The sequence below is a fragment of the Ailuropoda melanoleuca genome, chromosome 18 (genome assembly GCF_002007445.2).
Source record: "Ailuropoda melanoleuca isolate Jingjing chromosome 18, ASM200744v2, whole genome shotgun sequence".
Lineage (NCBI taxonomy): Eukaryota > Metazoa > Chordata > Mammalia > Carnivora > Ursidae > Ailuropoda > Ailuropoda melanoleuca.
In genome coordinates, this window is record NC_048235.1 from 30696704 (window position 1) to 30720642 (window position 23939).

The window sequence follows — 23939 nt, forward strand, 5'->3', positions numbered from 1 at the left end:
CTGTCGCTGTTTGTGGTGACTCACCTCTGGTTCCCAGGAACGCTGTTATTTTTGGCCCCGATGTTATTAAGGTCGTGCCCACATTCCCTGCAAATCAGCAATTAAGGAACACCTCCCACCCCCCGTGAAAGCGTGTGAAAACCAGGGCCAGAGCCACGGGTCCCTGCAGACCCAGGGCTGGTTAGCACCGAAGGCCAGAGGCTCCCCCACAGTCCTCTGCCCATGCAAGGCATGCTGCCCCCACCTGGGGCCTTCCTCTCCTCCTGGCGCCCCCTCTGGGCAGCCCCGCCTCCGGAAGACCCCGGCACCCCAAACCCGGAGGCGGGCGGGCACTCCCCTCGCCCCCCTGCGCCGCAGCTCTGTAAGGGACTGGCCGACCTGGCTCAGGGCCCCCGGGGGCTCTCGGAAGGGACTGCGTCGGCCGCGGCCCGGGGAGCGGGACCGGGCGCTCGCGGGGGAGCGGGAGCCGGCGAGGGCGCTGCTGTAATCTGCGAGCCCCAGGCGGGCGCCTCCCCTCCGCCCGCGCGCTGAGCTCCGGGGCCGCCCGATAGCGCGCCTCTGCTGCCGATAAGGCCGTCGGAGGGCCGCGCGCTGCGGCCGCCTGCCTCCAGACGGCCCCGGCCCGGCACAGGCGCGGCGCGTCCCGCAGCCCCAGCTGCTCCCACAGCGGACCGCGGCGGACCCCCGGCGGGATCCTGGTTAGGGACCGGCATGCCCTTCCCGAGGGGCTTCCTCAAAGTGAGTGCTCGAGCAGCTGCTCGAAAGGGAGGGGGGTGCTCGGGAAGGGCGAGGAGTTGGCGAGGGGCGGCGAGGAGCCGAGCTGCCTGTGCGCACACCTGCGCGCACCCCCTGGGCTCCTGGCTTTACAGTAGCGTCAGCACTCGTTCGCTCGGTCGCTGAAGGTGGCAGGCGGCCTCTGCTTGACTCAGTCCAGTTCATAGGGTTTACAGCCCGAGATTTCCTGTCAAATTGAGTTCCACCTACCTGGTTCTCTGAATTATGTTCTGTCTGCATTAGGGGTTGGGAAGAATAATCTTTGGATTATATTCCTTCTCTGGTCTATTGAGATTCTAGAAGCTTTCCTTTAAGTGTGTATTTCAGGTGTGTTTTCACAGGCCAGCGGCCCTGAAAAATAAGGACCTGTGAGAATTTGGGCTGGTCTGACAAGTCGCCTGGGTCAGCCTCGTCTGGAAGGGGGCTTGCTTGTTTACTCAATGACCCACAAAAGTCAGTTACCTCATTGTCACACCTTCCCTGCTCTTGAAAACTCAACTTGGGATTTATGTTGCTAACTTACTAGAGGGGGGAAAAGTCTTAGAAACAAGGGCAAAAAGCCCCAGAGTGGCTCTGGGAGCTAGGATCTGACAGATATTCTTTAAGTGGCAATGGAGCATTACAGGGGGTTACCCCATCCCACCCCCAATTCTCCTGTCATGATAGGACATATCACCATCTACCAGCACCGCCTCTTGGCTGTTTTTAATGTGTCCTGTGTCAAGTTGTGGTTGTTGGTTTTGGTGGGGGATTCAGAGGCCAGAGGTGGACCCCAGGCCACATGCTTAGAGGGACCCTAGTGTTGTCACTTGGGAGAGCGTCTACCCTTCTAAGCTGTGTAAAAGTGTATGGGTACGAGGGAAACCATAGGAAGTGGGAATTCCTTTTTAGTGGTTTCACATCTTCACAATTTGCCTTCCTGATGATTGATTTTCTTCCCCGGGAGGAGGAGTGTTTGTGGGGGAGCCTGGGGACTCCGGCTTTGAGCCTCACCAGCAGCAAACAGCAGCCAGGTTATGTGCACCTGAGGCTTTTCCTTCCACTGGGCAACCCTAGGCCAGAGTTTCAAACTGAGTCTAGGAGGCTGTTCATAAGAGACCTCAGAGCTCGGGGAGGTGACTGTGAGTGACACAGGAGGCGTTAGAACTATCTCTAGACCCAAACAATGACAAGCCCAGCATCTTGCAGGAATAGTGAATGGCTCCTGAACAAATGTTGAAAACGAGCATGATGACTTTCACCAAATAGCCTTGGGAGAGACACATTTGGTATGTGTGTCAGTTTCTTTCTGGCTACTGGGTCCGCTGTGCAGCTGAACATGAAAACAGTAGAAAATGAAGCACAGGCATCCAGGGTTGTTTTCATAAGCAGGGTCGTAGAAACTCAGCTGATCCGGGACTTCAGGGGCCAGTTACAATCAGTTTTTAAACCCAGGTTGTCACCCCTTCCCCCAAAATGTTTTGGCCAGTGTCTTTGAAAAATCAGCTGACCTATTTTGAATGTAATTGAAGGGAAGCATATTGAGAAAGGCTGTTTGTTGTTGTTGTTGCTGTTGCCAAAAAAAATAAGAGAGAAAGTAAGAAAGACAACAGGGTGCCTTCTAAAGGTAAAGGCACTGAATATCTTTGTCCTCAAGGTCTGTTCAGCGTTTACTAGACATTCATCAAGTACCTGCATCTGTCAGGCCCTGTTGTAGGCACTGGGAATATAGGCAGGGGACAGAGCAGGCACAGGTCCCTGCCCTGTGGAGCTTACACTCCAGCAGGGCAAGGAGAGCGACAGGAAACAAAATAAATGAGTTCTTATTTACTGAAAGGTGAGACGTGCAGGGAGCAGGGAACATGCAAAGGGGATAGAGAGCCTGGGGAATTCGCGCATCCATAAGGCAAGCAGAGAGAGCCTCCGTGAAGTTCACTTTGGCTGCTGTGTCTCAGACTTAGATTCCACATGACTGATAGTAAGGATTCCAATTTAATGTTAAGAATCTTAAACGTTAGACTTTGTTGATTACGAGAAGCAGATTTTTCAGTTACATTCTCACTGTTGAGATGGATTACCTGGAGAATCGAAGAGAATTCGTGATACTTGGGGATGCAATTATCTGTGTCAGGTTCTTCCGGTATTGGGTGGGAGGCTTTTCTTTCTGGCTGGCCCACTTGGTTGAATGACATTTTAATCAGTCCTCCACTGTTTGTGTGGCTAGCATTTCTAATGCCAAACTGCTGACGATGGTATTTATCCATTATGATTTGGGGGGGAAACTTTTGTAAGATGGCCAGTTAAATGGGCGCTGACAAACATGATGATCTTGGTTAGCAGGATTCTTAAAAATAAAGAATATTGTTTTTTGTACCTCGCTTTAAAAAAAAAATAAAGCAATTGAGCAAAGACTTGAAGGAGGCCTGAGAGAGGGCCATGAGCAACATTGGAGGAAACAGCACATGAAAGGTCCTGAGGCAGGTGTGAGCTGGGGGAAGAACCAGAAGACCAGTGTGCGTGGGGCAGAGGGAAGAGAGCAGAGTCCGAAGGGGTAAGGTCAGAGAGGTGGTAGGAGGGAGACTGGGGAGGGGGCAGGGGTACAGAATATCTAGGGTCTTGTATACCATTGTAAGAACGTTATTTTTACCCTGAGAGAGACAAGAAGCATTACACGATCTTGGGATTAGACACGTGATACGATTTGCCTTCTTCCTCTGCCTCTGAGTTCCTAATGCCTCTGAAACCAAGCTCCCAGGAATGAGCTACCAAATAGAACCACCTAGGCCACACAGTTATCACTGACCTCTGGTGCATTTGTTCTCAGCCTTTTTTTTCTCTGGGATACATAGGGCTGGTTGTTGACATAGTTCTGCTTGATAGATTTCATGGCCATACCCCGGTATTGATAATCCCCTTCTCCCTTGCGCTCTCCAATTTAATGAGAAAATAAATAATGCCACAGATGCTCTTTACTTAAAAAATTGTCATGGGTAAAATTAAATAGGGAGCAGAAGCCACTATAAAATCACAATTCATATGCAGTACAGTAATGTGTAATCACAGCTACTGACCCTTCGCTGCTTCCTTTGGACCTCCACATGGATAAAGCAGACTATGGTTCTGGAACATAAGCTGTCAGGAAAGCTTATGGGGTGTAAGCGTGTGACAGCAGAGTTGCCATAGAGGGGGAGCCTTGCATTTGCTCTAGGTTTTAAAAAGTACGAATGGTCTTCCTACAGGGCATCTTGCCTTCCAGGACCCCTCCTTTACACACAACCACGGTGATTTTGTAGAAAGGCAAGTCTCACCATGTCACTCCCTTGCTTTGAAACTTCAGTGGCGCCTGGGTGGCTCAGTGGGTTCAGCGGCTGACTATAGATTTCAGCTCAGGTCATGATCTCAGGGTTGTGAGATCCAGCCCTGCCTTGTATTTGGGCTCCGTGCTCAGTGGGGGGTCTGCTGGAGATTCTCCCCCTCTCTCTGCCCCAGCCCCCACTTGCGCACGCTCTCTCTCTCTCTCTCTCATAAATGCATAAATCGAGTCTTCAGTGGCTTCACATTCTTCAGGTTAGAATCCAGACTCCTTACCAAGACCCCTCCTGCCCTGGCCTGCCCATCTTTCCCACACTGCTTCCTACCCCTGGCTCCATGAGAATTGCTTCGGGCACACCAAACAGGCCGCACTTGTCCATTTTTATATGATGTTTGTAAGCTGCACCTGGGGGGCCGTGTGCTTGTCTCGTTCGCTGTTGTATCCTAGGCACGTCACGCAGAGCCTGGCAAGTAGCAGGTGCTCATGAAACGGTTGCCTTCATGAATGAGCAACAGACTACTCGCCAGAACACCTCCCGGCTGATTCCTGCTCGCTAGTTTGGTCACAAACCTGCAATCAAAAATCACTGCGCTAGCAGTTTCTATGTTGACCTTTAGGATACTCTGCTGTTGGGATTTTTTAAAAATTCACAAGATAGTTTCTCCTTCCTCAGAGCTTTCCTTGCACTTTCTTGGAACCTCCCCTAAGATCCTTCTCATTGTCTCTCTCTTTACACTATTTACACACCCAAGCCGGGGGTGGCAGGAGGAGAGCAGCAGCTCCAGCTGACTCACGTTTGAGTCACTTCTCCTATTTTCCCTGGCATCAACCACGGTCTTGAACGTGAGGCTGAACTTGTCCGAACCATGAACATTGACTGAGTGTTAGGAATATGTTGGGTCGTTTATTTGGAAAATAAATCAACAGGGCCTGCGAGGAGTCGGCTGTCACAGCCTAATGCCCCAGCTGGCCGAGCGACCCGCTTTCTCTGACATGGACTGAGGCCCATGTGACTCTGCTCAGGCCACATTCGAAGTTTGTCATCATTGTCTGACAGGCAGTGACAACCAATTAGAGATCCGGTGAGAAGCAGAATTGTTTCCTTCCCTGCCTCCCGCTCACCCTTGACCACACCGTCCCTCTGCGGCTGGCTCACTGAGTGGAGGCTGATTTATCTCCTGAATTTACTGTCACAGTACAGGAAGGAAGGCGTATTAAGGGCGGAAGCCGTCCCACAGCTCCTGCGCCTGGCCAACCAGCTGCTGAAATCTGCTTGGAGTGGAAGGTGGGACGGGGCTGGCGGCAGCCTGCATTGCCAGAAGGGAGAGCTTGCTGAAGGGCAGATTAAGACCATCAAAAGCAGCAAACAAGCCCTGCTCTCCTACCCAGGGGCTGGCACCTGAGCGCCCTCCTGAGAAAGCTGCAGGCACTGCTTGTCACTAGGAGACAGAGGAGGCGGGGGAGGCCTGGCTGGCCCTCCCTGAGACGATATTGGTCAGAAAACTGCCTGCCCTTTCCAGGAGTGGATTGTGAAGCCTTATTTTGTAAGAGAGAGCACCTGGTTTCAATTTCTTTTGGGAAGCTAGTGCCTAGAAAAGCTGAAAAGAAGCTGGCTTTAGTCCAGTCCTGTTCTCTGATGGCCCGGCCATTGATCAAGGGTGATGATGATTTGCAGACAATGGAAATTGTCCAGCTGCTTGGAAAAGCCTTTCTGGGCCGCACTCCCTTGCCCACTCTGGCAAGCTCTCCTTCCACTGGGGTGGGGTGGGGTAGGGTGGGGTCATAGTGTATACCTATGGCTTTCCTTTTTTCCAAGGCTAGGGGGTGTGTCACCTGCAAGTCCCACTTCGGGGCAGGCTAATGTTTCTGTCTAGTGGTATGATTCGAAGGTACAAGTAGAATGCCCATTCTCCAAAACCATCACCCCGGGTCTGCAGTGAAGCCTGAAGTTACACCATTAGAGATTATTCTTCAGGTTCTTAAAGGGGTTTTGATCTCTAAACATCTTCTATTAAGTGCATACACTTAAGCCTTTATAATAGGATCTTGAATTGTACAGATGCAAGGAAATAATTCTTATTTGCATGGGATTAGTTGAGGATTTAGGCAAAAGCAAGGAGTGGGATTTAGGGCAGGTTCCTGGAATAGGGGCATGGAGAGGGGTGAGGTGCTGGTACAGTGGGGAGGAAGGAAGAAAAAGCTCGCTCTCTTGCTTAGGACATGGCTGGGCCCAAAATTCCTTCCCAGCAATTTGTCTATCCCAAGATCTGGATCCCAGGCAATCTACCCATCACAATGTGGAGTGTGCAAGTCGATGAGCAATGCTGGCCTAAGTGGCAATAGAGACTGGTGATGGAGTTGCCAGACTGAATACCCTTCTCATGCACACGCCATCCAGGCCATGGGGTCAGCCCTGGAGCTGGCGGGACTTCGTGGCTCCACTGCCACAGTTGATAAAACTGTGTTCTTCCACTAGACCTTTGCAAACGCTAGTGCTCTTCCACTAGACCTTTGCAAACGCTGTGTGGAATTGATTGACCAGGCGCTGGGGCTCTCCCTGCAATAAAATTGACAAGAGGCCAAAGGGGAGCTCTAGGCAAGGCTTTATTGGAGTCTGTGCACAGGCAGAAGGGAGGCAACACAGTGTCGCCAGGCTGACTCCCTGAGGCAAGGTCAGGAAGAGTTTCTTAAAGAAGCAGGTGGGAGGGGCGCCTGGGTGGCTCAGTCAATTGGGCATCCGACTCTTGATTTCAGCTCAGGTCATGATCTCATGGGTCATGAGATCTAGCCCCACACTAGGCTCCAAGCTCAGCAGGGAGTCTGTTTGCGGATTCTCTCCCCTTCCCCCATCCCCGCTCACATTTTGTCTCTCGCTCTCTCTAAAATGGATAAATAAATCTTTTTTTTTGTTTTTTTAAGAAACTTAGGTGGGAAAAAGGATGATGTTTAAGCATGTAGAGGTGAGGTTTTCCTTGCCTACTTTAGAGATCATGCTTTTCCATACATCGCAGGTCTCATTAGCATGTGAAATCTGCACCCCTGCGCGTGATTTTTAGTATTTAAATGAGGGAAAGGTAACTTGAAAGTAGTCCTGGCGGTCACTGTGCACCTGCTAAGGCCAGCGTGGGGGTCCATCTGCTGCAGACTGGTTTGGTCTGGATCTCACTAGTTATTTTGGGAGGCTGGCTCCCTCCTTTAAGTCGATGTCCTATTTTCTGCATTCCTGTAAGAGATATTGCTCAAGAAACACAGACTCATGAGTTTTCTTTTAGGGAGTTTTTCCTTTATGGTACATCGCATCGAATTAGGGTTTTGGGAGGGGCCTCGAGTCCTGTCCCTATTCTGTCTCAGAATAATACAGTTTTACAGGATACCAAGTATGGCATTTTCTTTACGTACTTTGTCTTAATGTGATATTGAAACCACCCTGCAAGGTAGGCATTATTACCGTCTCTTTTCTGATGAGGAAACAGAGGCTGAGCAGCAAATTAACTGGTCCAAGTCCCATGGCTGGGTTGCCGACTTCTGTCTGTCCCCGACTCTCTATATAGACAGATGCTGGCAGGTGTGTGTCTCCACACCTCCAGGATAGGTCACATTGAAATGATTATTTTATGTGCCTGTCTCCCCACTAGTCTGCCTTCCCAGCGCCCGAACTGCGGGGTGTGGGTGAACACACCCAAGCAACACTGAAGGCCTGTGGGCTCTGCAGCCAGACCACCTGGGTTTGAATCCCTGCTCTGCCCCTTTCTAGTTGGTGCCCTTGGGCCAGCTATAGACCCTCCCCCTGCCTCCAGTTACTCAACTCTAAACTGGAGACAAGAGCGGTTGTCCTAGGGTTGTAGTGAGGAGTACAAGAGATAGAGCTTGGCATACCAGGGAATACTATCTATTTATTTATTTTTTGGAATCAAAAGTTCTGTGGATCAATAACTCTCCATATACTAAGAACTTTGGGAATTGAAAAAAATACCTTTCTACCTTCAACATCAGTTCAGTTCAACAGAGTTTACTGAGTAGGAAGCAAGGGTAAATGACTCTCAGGAAGGGGTGAGTGCTCATTAGTGGGAGGCTGGAATGGGGAAGAATTAATTCTGCTTGTCAGTTGAACAAGGGGGTTTGTCAGGGAAACTTCGTAGAGGAGGAGAACTCTGAATGGCCTTGAAGAATCAGCAGAATTTCACAAAGCAAGGATTGGGATGATGGCGGATGCAGAGAAAGCATGATCAAAAGTATGGAAGGAGGAGACATGCCTCGTGTGTCTGGGAAAGGTGTGTGGTCCAGGTGTTGAGGGACAGGTGGGTGGCGTGCGGAGACTGTGAAGTTTCTGAACATCAGCCTAGGACTGTGGACTTGATTCTGCCGATGCTGGGGAGCCAGCAAAGGCATTTGAGCAGGAAAGTGTCATGATCAGAATGCTCACTGTGGCAGGGTTGAGGAAGAGGGGTCACTGGAGTGGCAGCGAGTGGAAACCAGTTAGGGAAATACCGCCGATCTCCAGGTGAGCACTGATGACATCCCAATGAAGGGGAGCGGCAGACAATTAACAACACTGAGTAGCCGCTGTGTATCAATCACCACGCTCTGTGATTTACACGCCTCTGCTCATTTGGTGCTCCCAGCAGACACCCATGTTACAGATGAGGAAACTGAGTCTTGTGGCAGTCCGGGAAAGTGAAGAAATTAGGTTGCTGTCTGGGGGTGTCGACAAGCTGCTCTTGGGGTGCCCCGTGATCGGGGGGGGCTGGTCCTCAGCTCGCAGGCCAGGTAACTTGGTTTTGAGGCACAGCCAGAGCAGCAGGCTTGGGAACTGACTTGCTGCCAGTCCGACTCACAGGAGTCCGGAGTTAACACCAGCCTGCCAACTTCGCTACGAGAGGTATGACTTCTCTGGCCATCTGGTGCTCTTGCGCCCTTACTTGTGTTCCCTGATCAGTGGATTCCAGCCCATTAAGAAAATCTAACTGGCAAATCAGTTATAACCGTGTTCTGGTGAGCATGCAATCAGAGAAACGGGGGCGGGGGGAAGTAATCTTGAAGAATATGTCATCAAGACTGCGCTAAGGCCTGATGAACCATTCATGCCCCGCAGCCGAGAGCATCACGTTTGTTATAAATTGCTGATTAAACAACATTGGAATAGAAAACGAGGCTCGTTGCCTGTGTCGACGCCAATCTGATTGGAAGCAGCTGCCTGAAATGCTGTGTTCAGAAAGATTCTGAAGCCACTTTTAGGCTGATGGGCAAGACTTTGGGATAAATTAGCAGCCTCTGCCAGGGCGCCAGGGGGGGAGGGCTGGTGTATTGGTGGGAGTGTTACCGGGGCCATTTCTGGACCAGTATTGTTTTTCTTCTTTCTCTCTTTTTTTTTTCCCCCAATGGAGCCCAGTCAGATAAACCATGTTCCAACAGGGACGCCTGAGTGGCTCAGTCGGTTCAGCGGCTGCCTTCAACTCAGGTCATGATCCCAGGGTCCTGGGATAGAGCTCCATATCCGGCTTCCTGCTCAGCAGGGAGCCTGCTTCTCCCTCTGCCTGCTGCTCCCCCTGCTTGTGCTCTCTCTCTGACAAATGAATGAATAAAATCTTAAAAAAAAAAAAAAGCAAACCAAAACCATGTTCTAACAGTTATTTATTTGAGAGACACCCAATCTTTCAAGGAGACTTCTGAAGCTAACTAGTGTTCTGCATTATGTGTTGATTTTGCAGGCTATCCCTCAGAAGTTATTATAACATCACTGATTAGAAAGTTCCTTCCTCTGCTAGCTATCTCAGGTTCCAGGGGGTCAGGTTCAGGTCAGAGAGCCAGGCAGTGGTAGTGTCTCCATTCAGACGGACACCTGTAGGAGCACAGAGCCCAGCTCCACCCCCACTCCCTCACTGAAGCAAAGGGCATTGTTGGTCTTTTCTTTGCCTAATGAGTGTGAATTGTCAGTCGGTATCACCTGTTGGAATGGAGCTTTGCAACCGAACCTCTCTAGGCTTTTGATGGAATCACCGACAAACAAGGATCTCAGGATCGTTGGTCCCCAGGCCGGGCCTGCCCCTCCATCCCTATCTCTCTGCACCAATCCGAACACCACCCATCCCTTGAGCCGTAGAAAGTCCACTGTCCTCGGCAGGTTTCAGAGCCCCCTCGGTCCTCGGCATCCCGTAAGGCCATGGCACTCATCTAGCATGTGGCCCATCTCCACTGTAGTATGTCTCTGGTACAAATAAATACTGCGGAGTTTAAAAAAAGAAAAAATGAATGACCATTGAACTCTGACTTCGGTGTGTGTGTTGAAACGTGAAAATGTGGCAAGGTTGTTGGTCTGAATGATTGGTTCAATGGAACTTTCTCCAGCACTGCCTTTATTCTTCTTCCTAAATCCTCATAAAAAAAAGCCTTTTACTAGAATTTCAGTCTTTCTCGGATTTGGTTGAAACACATCTGCAGGTAGAGTGATGAACTGACTGCTGGGGAGCTTTGGATTTTCAGTCTCCATCTAAATTGTCTTCCTTTGGGGTTTTGAAAAATCACTTATGAATGTCCTTGTTTCTCCACCTGAAAAATGCAGATAATATCACTTGACATTGACAACCACAGGAGTTTGGTATCAGGGGCTGAGTTAGTATGAGCAGGCCGTTCTGAATGTCTCAGGCACACAGTGATGTTTAAATGGGTGCCCCAGGGGCGCCTGGATGGCTCAGTCAGTTAGGCATCTGACTTCAGCTGGGGTCATGATCTCAGGGTCCTGGGATCGAGCCCCGCTTTGGGCTCTCTGCTCAGTGAGGAGTCTGCTTGTCTCTCTCCCTCTGCCCCTCCCTCTGCTTCTATCCTCTCTCTGATGTAAATAAAATCTTTTTAAAAATAAAAAAAAATGGGTGCTCTAGGATTAGGACAACTGTACTAAACCCTCTTTCCCTACTCCATTCATTTGCAGCATGGCAGTCGGTAACTTTGCTCCTGGCCTTTAAATAGATGAGATATTTGGAGCAAGAAGTGCACGGTGCAGCTTTAAGTTATCGATTAAGGGTCTTTCCTTGTTTGCATCTAATTTTGTTTATGTAACAATAAAAGTGCTCCCACTTCGAGACATTGCTGGTAACTGAGCTGGGCAGTGGCAGGCCGGGGGGCTCTGTCTTCAGGGTCTCCATGGTTTATAGCATGCCCCAGGCAGCCCTTTCCAGGCCCTGGCGGCAGCAGGAGGCCTGCCTGAAGACGGTCTTCACCATGCCTTTCACACATGGAGGCCTTCCTCTGAAATGTTCTTAATTCCCTTACCCCCATCATGACTTGCTCTCACTCCTGTTCCTTCTGAGTCATGCTCCAGAGCTTTTTCCATGCTGATGGGTAATGACTGAGCACCCGAGAGGGGCAGGGTCCTGTGCGGGTGCCGATGTGAAGTGGCCTGTGGTGGCTGCCCTTCAAACTCCCTCAGCCCGGAAGGGGGGGTGAGGCGTGAACACAAACCGTTCTGGTCCCAAAGAAGAAAGGAATCCATTGCAAGGGATACAATGCTTTGGACATTCAGAAAGAGAATATTGAAAGCAGAGGACATCAAGGGAAGGTCCTTGAAGATAGTGCCTCCAGGTTGGCTGTAAGGGACAGATTTGATAGAGATAGTCGAGAATGGAGGAAGACAGGAACGTGGAAGGGCACCCCAGAGGGAGAGGTCACCCTGGGGAGAGAACCCGAGTCGTCAGTGCATGTTCATGTCAACTCAGGTAGGAAAAGAAGGGTATGAGATCAGGATGGAAAGTGAGTGGGAACGTAGATGAAAGAGGACCTGGGAATGACCTGCCAGGGTGTTCAAAGGACCGGAAAGCAGTGGGGAGCAATGGAAGGGTTCTGAGCAGAAGTCTCATGATCCTGGTTGTGTTCAGGAAGTTGACTGGTGTGCCAGTGTGCGACATGGGTGGCAGGGAGCCGGGCTCAGGTGCTTGCGTTAAAATGGAAAGCAGTGCGTGGATGGGAGAGAACAAACTAAGAAAAGGAAAATGAGAGGGCCTCACTAATATCTTCTGAGCCGTGTGCCAGGCCCTTTTCTAAGAACCCTACAAGTATTTTTTCATTTCATCCCTGGGTGGCTCTACGAAATCCTTGCATGTCACAGATCAGGAAACTGAGGCGCAGGGAGATTACAATTTGCCTAAGGCTATGTAGCCAGGAGGTGTTGGAAGGTGATATGAAGCCAGGGAAGCTGGGCCCAGAGCCTGACTCCTTAACCTGTACCTTATTCTTCGGGAAGGGAAGCAGGGGCTGGCCTCTCTCCTCCCTGACCGCGTGGTGGCATTTCATATGGGACTCCCAGGAGTCCACTCCCAGATGCTGGCTCTTTGGCAGGATCCTAGCAGATCTGTCTTTTGGATCCTTCATATCATACCACTCTGCCCCGGGGTGCCTGGGTGGCTCAGTCAGTTAGGCATCTGCCATCGGCTCAGGTCATGATCCCAGGGTCCTGGGATCGAGTTCCGCATCGGGCTCCTCCCTTAGCCGGGGGCCTGTTTCTCCCTCCGCCTGCCGCTCCCCTGCTTGTGCTTGCTCTCTCAGTCTCCTTCTCTCTGACAAATAAATAAATAAAATCCTTAAAAAAAAAAAAAAAAGACGCATACCACTCTGCCCATTCCTTCAGCATAGCCTCATTGGACCCACCACGCACAGGCTCTCCCCTGTACTTTGAAACATGAAGTGGAACTGCCTCAGTAAGTGTGTAGTGTGTAGACATCTGAACCCCCAAAACAGATGTGTAACAGGATGTTTACTTAACTTGCAAAAACTTCACCAGGGGGGTTTTTTAAGTAGCTAGTTCTCAAGTGCATAGGAAAATTATTTTATATATAAAAACTTTCATTGAAAGCAAAAAAAATGCTTTAACTGCCTAGATTTGGATATACCATACGTGGTAAAAGCATCTCAGAATGTTTCCACTTCCTCCTTGCCTTTTGTATTTGTCAGTGAATTCAATGACAAATATCAGTCACCTAAAAAAATACTCATGTGGTAGCTGGAAGCTTGAATTGAATGAAACTTACTGAAGAGGTGAAAATGTAAGATACTCATGTGGTAGCTGGAAGCTTGAATTGAATGAAACTTACTGAAGAGGTGAAAATGTAAGATACCAAAGTTCACATGCACAAAACAGGAAAATTATGGAACTGGCTGATTTTTTTTTAAAGATATTACTTATTTGAAAGAGAGAGAGAGAGAACGAGCAGTGGGGGAGGGGCAGAGGGAGAGAGAGAGAAGCAGACTGCCTGCAGAGCAGTAAGCCTGATGCGGTGCTCAATCCCAGGACCTGGAGATCATGACCTGAGCCGAAGGCAGATGCCTAACTGACTGAGCCACCCAGGATCTCCCAGAACGGGCTAATTACATCCCCAAAAAAGTGTTTTGCTTTAAGAAGGAATTCACTAAACACAGCTATTGCATTGAAGTTCTTTATGGAGTGAACACGAGTTGGGCATAAAAATACAAGGACGTCTGCAGAGCTGAGCTAGCTGGAGATCAGAGCGAAAATGACCAGCCTCTCCTGCCCTGTGTTGTGTGGGGACATAAAGAGTTTTAGAGTCAACCACCGGGAAACAGTGGCTTACACACAGCTGGTCAGGTTTCTCCAAGACCGCTCAGAGCTCTTCCACGCTCCCTTGCTTTGAGAATCTCTGAGGGTAGAGTTTGTGTCTCCCCACGCTTCCTCGCCCAGTACACCCTTTGGGGTGGGGTGGGTTGACAGGGCACAGGGCTGGTGGTCCTGGGGAACACACTTTGGGAAACATAGTATCAGGCTACATTGAGAGGGTGTTGTTCAGATTTTCATTTTAGGAGAGACCCTGGTAATAGGAGCACAGATATAGGCAGGAAATCACCAAGGAAGGGGGTCTGGAATGGCATCTGGGGGAAACCTTGAAGGAACAAGGAGCAGAAAAGAATAAGGAGTCCGGAAGAAAGTCCCTAATTGTCACTAGGGTGCCACTGGCAAGAGCAGAGGGTCACACGATGGTGTTCACAAGGTCATGACCAGGTGAAAGATGGGGCAGAAGTCAGAGGAAGGCAGATTGCAATCTACTGTGAGGAACGACTTAGCAACAGGCAGAATTCTCCGGAAAGTAGTGTCTGATCAGAGGCCTGTCAAAAGCTTCCAAGGAAGGACAGTGGCATCGACCAGGACTAGGACTTAGATGTCCTTGGAAAGGAGAGCCTTGAATGATGTGATTATAAGATAAACAACGCAAAGAGGAAATGGGGTTTGGTGCTGTATTCACTTTGCTGAGGTCGACTACCTTACGTTATCTAATTTCTTTCTTTCTCCTCCTGGGTCTGTGGGGCCTTGATAATTTGCCTGGTTGGTTTAATAGCTCTCTGTGGAAATGAGGAAATCATTCAATCAGGGGAAATGGATTTGGGATGAGCAAAGGAGCTTTTTCCGGTGTGGATATTTTAGGAATGCCTACACCATCTAGTATATACAACGGTTAGAAATCTTGGGGCTTTCTGATCGGCTGATGTCTAATGATCAGGGCAATGAAATACTTGAAATTTTATAAGCCGAATAGGATGGAATTCTTTCATCTAATTTGGGACCCAGATTTGCATTTTGTTTACTTAGATTTGCATAGGTGATTAGAGAGACCCAAACTCCAAATGTGTAAGACGAAGTAAAAATTAATATTTGCAATGTACTATCTTTTGATTCAAATAAAAGGCTTATTGTTTGACTCACCAGGAGTCCCAAACCCCCTGAGATGGTTCTCCAAGGTGTTAGGAAATCCCTGGGGGCGGGGGCGGGGAGGGCCTTACAGCTCCCTTGAGACAGGCCTGCAGCCTACGGAACTGATTGATTCTGTGTGATGCCCCCACTGGAAACACAATCTGATTTGGTGGAGGTGGAAACTGGGGAACAGGAGGTTCAGGCGACTGGTTTGCCATCACTCACTGGTTGGTGGCAAACAAATAAGGAGAGATTCACGGAGGAAGCCTGAAGGGTAGCGGCTTTTTTTCTCCCAGCTTGAAACACCCACCCAAGAAACAGCAGGCACATCCTCAGCCAGCACAGATGGATGACTTCCCTGCAACACGCCCAATTTCTTTCTGGCCCTCCCTCTTGGCTTTGAGAGTTTGCATGTTCGAGTTAACAGCCGGCTCTGGAAATATTCCCTCCTCCATCGGCTGGTCCCACGGCAGACGTACCCAGTTCCCGGAACTGCGGTGCGCTGGGGGACAACTTAATACCGGGAATGAGAAAGAGGGCGTGACAGGCAGGTCTCCTTGGTGAAGGGCTCCGGCGCCCTTAGGCTGGTACCAGGGGAAGGGGTGGGGTGGGCAGGCCTGTGAATGGCCCCATCTCTCCAAACTCAGGACTCAGCAAGTAGTGACTAAACCCCTGTTTTGTAGCTAGCCATTTAAAATTCCTTGATTTAAATCCCCGGGTTGACCAGCTGCGTTCCCAGTTTGGCTAGAAGTTGTTTTGACTGCTCTGCCCTTGGCCTTAATTTACATGGGGCCGGCCACCAGGCCCCAGGCGGCTGCTTCAGACGAGGGAGTGGCCAACAGCCGGGATCCCTCAGCCCCTCCCGAGTTTACTCCTTACCCCCAGCACGTGTTCTCACCTGCCTAACCCTGGGCTCTGAGATCAGACCTGAAGCTGACAACGGGCCCCCAATCCCTCTTGGCCTTGGAGACCTTCTCCCCTCCCCTCCCTGGCCCTCTCTCCTTGCTCCGTTGGTCCTCGCTGTCTGTGCCCTGTCCCAGTAAGGACAGGGAGAAGAGGCCACCGGAGCCGACTCTAGGGGTGAGGTTGTGGAACAGGCTGGACTAGAAGACAGAGGGCTTGGTTTCTGGTCCCACTTCTGCCATGATCTGTGACCTTGAGCCAGTCGTTCTGTCCTTCCAGGCCTGGAGATAAGGGGTTGTTTCCAGGCCTGGAGATGAGGGGTTGTTTCCAGGCCCTGAAATCTATGCCTCTCCGGCTGTAATGGGAGCATGCAGCTCGGAGTGTAGGTTGATTTCGACCTTTGCTGGGTTTGGGAATGACTGCATGCTGCTTCTTCTGCAGAAGACAGCAGCGGTGTGTGAGGGGGAAATCAAAAGAGGGTAGAGAGGTAGGAAGTGTGGTGAGATCCGAGCCTGAGCACCCAGGGCTCGGGGAGCATGGGAAGGTGGGTCCTGCCTGTGATCCCTGGGATGCGGCCCCCTGAGCAGAAGACCCTGACACAACCGTGGGCTGGGGGTGGTTCCTGTGGTACCCGCCTGAAAGGAGTCTCTTGAGTCGCACAACGGTGCCTTTCCAAATAGGGAAGAGCCAAGAGGCAGGGAGCCTGACCGCGGGTGTGCGGGTGGTCCAAAGTGGGCTGACTGCTGGGAAAACGGCAGAAGGCGGGGGAGGCTGAGGGGGTCGAAGAGATTTTGGGGTGAAGTGCAAGGTCACAGATGAATCCCGCTCCTCATCACTGACAAAACCTCTGACTGGTGTTCACCTCCTCTCTCAAGCCTTCCAAAGAGAGCCCTCAGTTCCAACAAAAAGTGACTTTTTTTCCCCCCGAAGAGGGAGACTCGCCACAAACAGAAGCAGAGGGCAGAGACATTTCTCTTCAGCATTTCTGGTCAGGGATTTCACCAGTTGTACAGTGAGGCACGACTGCAAGTTAAATGCCAAAGCGCTCGTGATTTTTTTTGTATGTGGCATGTTCTCTCCCCTCCCCCACCCCCATTTTGAAGTAATCTGTCCCGTGAACTGTACCACAGCTGCCCACAGAAAAGACCTCTAGCAGCCCCCTGCCCTCCTCACCATCCTCTCCCCTTCCCTGGCCCCCAGCCCCAGAGTCTAATGCCCTCAGACTCGCTGTTTGTCTGGAAGTCTGAGGCTGCCCTGACAGGGACGGTTCCCGTGCACACGCGTGTACACACACACACACACACACACTCCCTCAAAGTGGCCTGGGCAGGTTCTGGAACCACTCAGGCCTTGGGCTCCAGGAAAACCATTACCGTGTGGGCCCAACAAGCGTCGACCCACCGGGGGTAGGACTCTAGTGTAGGGGAGGAGTCCGCTCCTCTCCCCCTCTCCCTGGCTGTGGGGTAGGAAGACGTCTCACCCCCGGGAGGAGAGGAGAATAAGCTGAACTGTGCTATGATAATGAGTCACTCAGGCTAACTCAACAAACTCCTACAGGCATTTGAAAAATGTTAACGCTATTAATGAATTCAGTCAGCATCCAAGAGGAAGTAATTGGAAGTTACTGGTTAAAAATCGAGAGGAGGTGAACTTGGGCCTCCTATCCGGTGTGATTAGCCAGCTGCATTCTGGGGAGTCCCCGGGGAGGTCCCCCGGGGCTGTTTCAGCTGTCTGTGACTTCAGCTTCCCTGATTGGCCTCGGGACAGGGTAGGCCCTTCGCAAATGCAAAATAATAATTAGACTAAGTGGCCTGGACAAAGCCCTGCCCTGGCACACACCAAGCGGCCATTAGAGAACAGAGACCTCCCCTGGTGTTCTCTCATTGCTTTCCCAGACAGAGCTGATGCCTTGTTTATTTATGGCGTCCTCAGAGTTCCTGGGCTTTCTGTCCTTCCACAGTCTCGGTGTCCATGAGAGCCGAATGCTTGCAGGAGCAGGTTTGGCTCCAGATTGCAGAGTTCAAATCCTGGCTCTACCACGTATATGCTGTGTGACCCTGGGCAAGTTTGGTAACCTCCCTGTGCCTCTCCCTGTTTTCCATTCATAAAATAAGGACCATTAGAGCGTTTACCCTCTGAAGCTGCTGTGAGGACTAAATGAGTTAGCGCTAGCATTGTTATTTAGGGTTTTTTGCATTTTCATTCGTAAGAGTAAATGGACTATAACATTTCCTTTTTAATAATATCCTTATCAATAAGGTTTTGATATCAAGCTTATGTTGACCTTATAAAACAAGCTAGAAAGTTTATACTCATTTTCTATTTTCTGGAAGTTTGTGTAAGGCTGGAGTTATTTTTCCTTGGTGTGTAAGTCCCTCACTAATAAAGCCATCTGGGCTTATAGTTTTCTTTGTGGAAAGGTTTAATTATGGGTTTAATATTTTTATTAAAGTCTCAGTAAGGGGGCGCCTGGGTGGTGCAGCCAGTTGAACGTCTCCCTTCGGCTCAGGTCATGATCCCAGAATCCTGGGATTGAGCCCCGCATCGGGCTCCTTGCTTGGCAGACAGCCTGCTTCTCCCTCTCCTCCCCACTTGTGCTCTCTGTCACTATCTCTGTCTCTCTCTCGAATAAATAAAATCTTTAAAAAAAAAAAAAGTCTCAGTAAGTTGCATTTTTTCAAGGAATTCTTTATTTTTGAATTTTCAAATGTATAGACATTAATTGTTCATAATGTTTTTATTATTGCCTTCATGTCAAAAGGATCTGTAGTGATGTCCCTTACTTCATTCCTGACTTAGGTCCTTGTGCCTTTTCTTTTTCCTTGATCCATCTTCCCAGGGACTTAACAGTTTTATTAGTTATTTTAAAGAAGGGGCACCTGGGTGGCTCAGTCAGTTGAGTGTCCAATTCTTTTGATTTTGGCTCAGGTCATGATCTGAGTCATGAGATCCAGCCCTGGGTCAGGCTTCACGCTCAGCAGGAAGTCTGCTTGAGATTCTCCCTCTCTCCCTCTCTCCCTTTCCCTCTTTCTCTCCCCCTCCCCACCCCCCACCCTGCCGCGTGTGTGCACGCTCTCTTTCCCAAATAAATTATAAGTCCTTAGAAAAAATAAAGAAAAACCTTTGACTTAAAAAAAAATTAAGAGTTAGCACTTAGAGGATGCTTAAAACAGTGCACACCCCATAGTAAGCACCCCCCGAATGTTACCTGCTGCTGTCTCTTGGTTCCTCACCAGTGAGTACTTCTACCGTCTTGTCCAGTGGACATCACCAAAAGATGCACAGAATCTGTGGGTGTAGAGCAGGGCACTCCTGACCCAGTAGGAGGCGTGTCTCAGTGGTGGCAGAGCAGTGGGATAGAGCACTAGAATGTTCCTTGACCACATCAAGATACCTCTCACCACCTAGGCACTTCCGGATACCACACACTCCACCTCTGCCTGCATTTGGGCCTCTGCTCCAGCGTCACCTCCTCAGCGAGGCCGCCTGTGTCTGCCACGCATCCCACCTCACTCCCTGTCCTTTTCCCTGTGTGATTGTCCGTTGTGGGGCTTGCCACTTCCCTATCAGATCTGCTGGATTCTGAAGAGTGTCTGGCACCCAACAAGCATACAGATATATACTTTTTTTAAAATAAGTCCTATGCCCAATGTGGGGCTTGAACTCACGACCCCAAGATCAAGAGTCACATACTTCGCTGACTAAGCCAGTCAGGCGCCCCCTTGCAGATATTTTTTGAACCAATGAATGAATCCAACAACCATCATCTCATTTTCCTGTTTGCATAAAACCGTTGTGAGGGACGGAAACTCCCTTCGATCTCACAACAGGAGATATTTAAAATGTTAAAAGCTGTGCTATCATTTGGAATGAATTATTCTTTTGCATAATATTCACACAGTTCCCTAGAGTGGACATATTTCTTTTGTTGCCATACATATATGTGTGTATTTACAAGTGTTTGTTTCTGGATCCGTGTGTTCTATCTTCTGTAACCAAACACCTGGAGCGTGGGGGCCAGGGGGAGGTGCAAGCTGAAACTGATCCCATGACTTCCTAAAAACTGGCAGTCGGTCCTTAAGGTTTGGTTCAAATCTCTCTGCTCAATAAAAGATTGCCCTGAGTGCCCTTGCCTCCTCTGACCTCAGCACGTCTTACGGGATCCTGTCATTCAGTTTTAGCCGGGCCATGGGGCATCTCTTACTGGACCTTCCACCCTTTTATTTTCCATACAGCGTATCTTTTTGTCTGCTAGTTTGCAATCTTCCCAAGGGTGGTAACCATGGAATCTGCTGATTTCTTTCTTCCATCCGGTTCTTGGACTGCACATGGCAATTCACCAGTTCCTGTCTGAATGGAAGGTTAAATGAATGAGACGCAGAGCTATCAGCACCACCAAGTCTTATGTTGATAATTGATCTCTGTTACCCTCACCCTAAAAGCATCTGAGGGACCAAAGGTCGATATGGATATTGGCAATGATTTTCCTTTGGAAATTTTGATTGGCATCTTTGTATCTTATTTCAGAAATCCTGGAAATGTTTCTCTCTCTCTCTCTCTCTCGGCAAGAACCAGCTCAGTCATTATAGAAACGATAATGGGTTTTTTAGTGATACTTGGTTCACTGCCCCCTTCTCTTGTTCTTTCTCCAATACTTAAAATACCTTTATTTAGGAGTTCAAGATCAGGAGTGTTGAGAAAGGTCATTGTGAGAAACAGCTTGTAGAACTATTTGTCAAGGTTGATTTTAAGTACAAGGAAGATATTCATAAAGTCATAACATTTTAGATATGGAAAGAACATCAATACTTCTGTAACATTTTATTTCTTTAAAAAGATATGAAGCCAAGGTTTAAAAAAGGGGCCATCTAGATATGTTTCATCATTGTACAGATTAGATATGTCCAAATGAGTAACATACCTTAGGATTCACCCGTTATAGGCGGGGATTTCTGCGGACCAGCGGGACAGAGAGAAATGTAGATGTGGCTGATTTTTAACTTATTTCCTCACCTTTTATGTAAGTAATTATAAAAGGGGTGATATAAATACTGTATGAAATGATATCTCAAAGATTAGCCAGCCAGAATTCACAAGGGGATTAAATAGAAAGATAATGGTCTCTATTCAATTATTAAGACTAATATGATGAGCCCCATGTGAAATATTATGGGCGGCACCCGCTCTTGTTGCCTTGGTAGTAAAGAGAAAATAGGCTTGGGAAGTAGGAGGCAGATACCAAGGTGTTCTTCAGTGGTAACTGCTAAGTCCGCTGTGGAAAGGAACTTAAGATCTTGAAGGCAAGAGCCTATCTTCTAGTTGTCAGGTTGTGAGGAATGGCAGAATTCAGGAGATGCTAGGTAGGCCAGGTACTGGCTTAATTGGGTTTAATTGCTTTGAAATGTTTTGTCTCTGGGAAGAGAGAAGAAACCCCTTCAGCCAGCATTTGGCCAGCTGGGTCTGCTCTGACCATCAGGGCTCCAGTGAAGGGGAAAGAGACGGTTTCACAGCAGAGGGTCCCTAAGGACTCCACTCCCTCATTATCCCTCCCAGGGTTGAGGACCCAGGGCCAGCTGTGGAGGCTTAGCACCTGCTTCCTGGAGCTGTTCTCACTTGGCTCCAAAGGGGGTATTACTGAAGTTACTGTCATAATTCTAGGGAACTCAGTTGGACTGGGATTAAAACCCACCTTATTGTTTCAAGACTCTGCATTTCCCCAACCCTTTGGGAAGAGACAGTCTTGGTTCGGTCCCCTCTCATTAAACCCTTTAGGGCCCAGGGTCATGCAAACATTTTGGCGTCGAACTTGCCTCTGTTCTGCGTCTGGGGTCTCTTCTGACTAGCGGGAATCCCAAATTAATAAAGAAGCCCTTAGCTGCACTCAGATTTCCAACACGGATCCATTCTTCTTGGAGAACACTGAATTTCACTTTTCTCATTTACCCCCCAAATACCTTAGCTCATATAGTCAAGCAAAACCCAGAGCAGCTCTCTTCCCTCCGCTTCATGCCCTGCCCAGAGCACCGTCGTGCTCTTGGGTGACTTTGGGCAAATTACTTCATGTTTTTGTGCCACAGCTTGTCTTCTGTGAGATGCGAATTCTAATGACTGCTCCCTAGGGTGGTTGTAAATTCGCTGACATCTACGCACTCAGGACAGCGCCTGGCTCTGAAATCTTAGCTCCTATGATTTTCAGCGTCTTTCCCCTTCCTACTCTTGTATCTGTACCTCATTGGCACCAGAGTGAAGTATTATGGGCCAGAGGGCAGGGAAGGGGGTCCCAGGGCGTGATCTTCCCAGGCCCCAGTTCCTACTGTGGGTCTCAACACTACCTCCCCCGAGCTGGGTAAGCCTTGCTCCAGAGACTGGACAAACTTCGGGGAGCATGACCCCCTCTGGAATTCTTTCTGTAGGTCAGACTGGCCGTGGGCCACCCATTCCAGCTCTCTCTCTTTAGGGAGGATTGTTCAAATAAAGGAGAGGCCTGAGCAGATCTCCTGGCCGACCATGTAGGGCCATCTGAAGGAATACTTGGGCGTCCTTTGGAAAGTGAGCCATGGGGTCCACTGCCAAGAGTCAAGCCCATTTGGCAGGTTGGAAGAAAAAAAGTTGTCCATGTTAGCATGTCCCAGTGTAAAATGAGTTTGATTTTGCAGCTTCTTCCCATACCAGCAGGCTGCAGAGGAAGGTTTCCATAATGTGTGGGAACGCTGGACAGAGTGTAGTAAACCGGGCCATTCTGGCAGTGCGGCTCGTACATGTTTTCCAAAACGTGTGTAATTTCCGCCCTGAGTCTTGGGCTCCCCCGGTCGGCAGCCAGGCAACATGTTCTGAAGTGTCTGTTCTGAACGTAGCCAGTGCCTTATAAGAGTGGCGAGCAAGGAATGTGGCAACGGGACGCGGGCCAGCACGCTTGATGAGGGGGCGCCTTCAGACGTCTCTTTATGCACCCCGTGACAGGTCACCGTCCTCCCGCCCGCAGCAGACAGATAGGCACCATTAAGGACCCGCCTGCCTCATTGCCTTGGGAGTGAGGAAGCACACTTGCTTGGTCAGGGGGCGGGGGGAAAGCTGCGGGTGAGCCCTGGGGTGCAGGATCCTTTCCTGCCGCACAGCCCAGGGCTCTGCCCCACCTAGGAAATGACAGCGGTTTCGAGGCCGTTTCCACAGGGGCCATCACAGCATGTGGGGAAATGAAAAATTTGGCCAACCAGCTCAGAACATCTGATTTTTTTTTTCATGGATGTGACTCATTTTAAAATCTGAATTGAATGAATTTCTTTGGCTTCCAGTTCAGCTAAGCTTTCCTGAGCCTCTGGTGTGCGGTCTGTATCATGCTAACACGCACGTATGTTGCTTTGACCCGGCCGGGCTGAAGCTCCCATTTGGCTGACTTGGGAACATAACCCTGTTCAACTTGAGAGACACGTATTCGTGCTGCTTCTGTACTGGGCATGGAGATGTCGAGGTGAACGAATATGAGAAGATCCCTCATCTCATACTTGGTTCCTTGCCTGGGTAGTCCTGGGTGGTTCCAGAACTGCTCAGCAGGCAAAAGCTTTTGCTATTCTCAAGGCATTGAGTTCTTTAGGAATTCCGGTTCTAGTTCTTATCCCAAAACAGAAATGGATACTGAAGTTGAAATTTGTTATTGTACGTAAAACATTCTGCTCTCTTCATCTGGTTATTGGATGCCAAACAGTGACGTTTGGATGCCTCTTTGCTTCTCACTGTTGGGAAAATAATCCTGCCCCCTGCAGATTTGCCATTGGGGTCTACTCCCCTCCTTTCTCTCCAGCACAGGGACAGGATTTCTGGGGTGCTGGGCACAGAGACCACTGGGGAGGTCAGGCTTTGTTGGTCTCTCCCATTGGCAAACTCTTGGCTGTGAGCACAGCCTTGCTTCGGGGGTGGGGGGGTTGGGGGTTCCAGAATACATGATTTGAAAATCAGAGAGGGAGGTGACAAGTATATTCAAAAGCACATTGATTTTTCACACCAGGAGTGGGGATATGCCAAAACAAAACAAAACAAAACAAAACCACTCAATACTGAAAAAAATGGACTCGGAGTATAAAACCCTTTTCCAAATCAAGGACTTGCGAGGGGTCAAATTCCACTGAGGTCGAGTCAGAGTGCACTTACAACTAAAAAGATCCCTTTGGAAGGACAGTCATTATCTTGTCCCAGGAGTAAGGGGAAACCCTGGGTGTATGTTAAGAGAAAATCCTGGATTCAGCCCGTCTCCCCCGGAGCAATCCCATGTTTAATGTTGGTCCT

At 49.4% G+C, this 23939-nt stretch overlaps 1 protein-coding gene across 1 annotated transcript in view; it reads left to right on the forward strand.

Annotated features, from left to right (window-relative positions):
• The first annotated feature begins 564 nt into the window (after window positions 1–564).
• ANK1 (ankyrin 1) overlaps window positions 565–23939 on the forward strand; it is a 129259-nt gene continuing 105884 nt past the window's right edge. The window contains exon 1 of the mRNA XM_034647507.1: window positions 565–738. Within this exon, the coding sequence (XP_034503398.1) occupies window positions 712–738 (27 nt within the window). The 5' untranslated portion in view covers window positions 565–711. The remainder of the gene's footprint in view (window positions 739–23939) is intronic.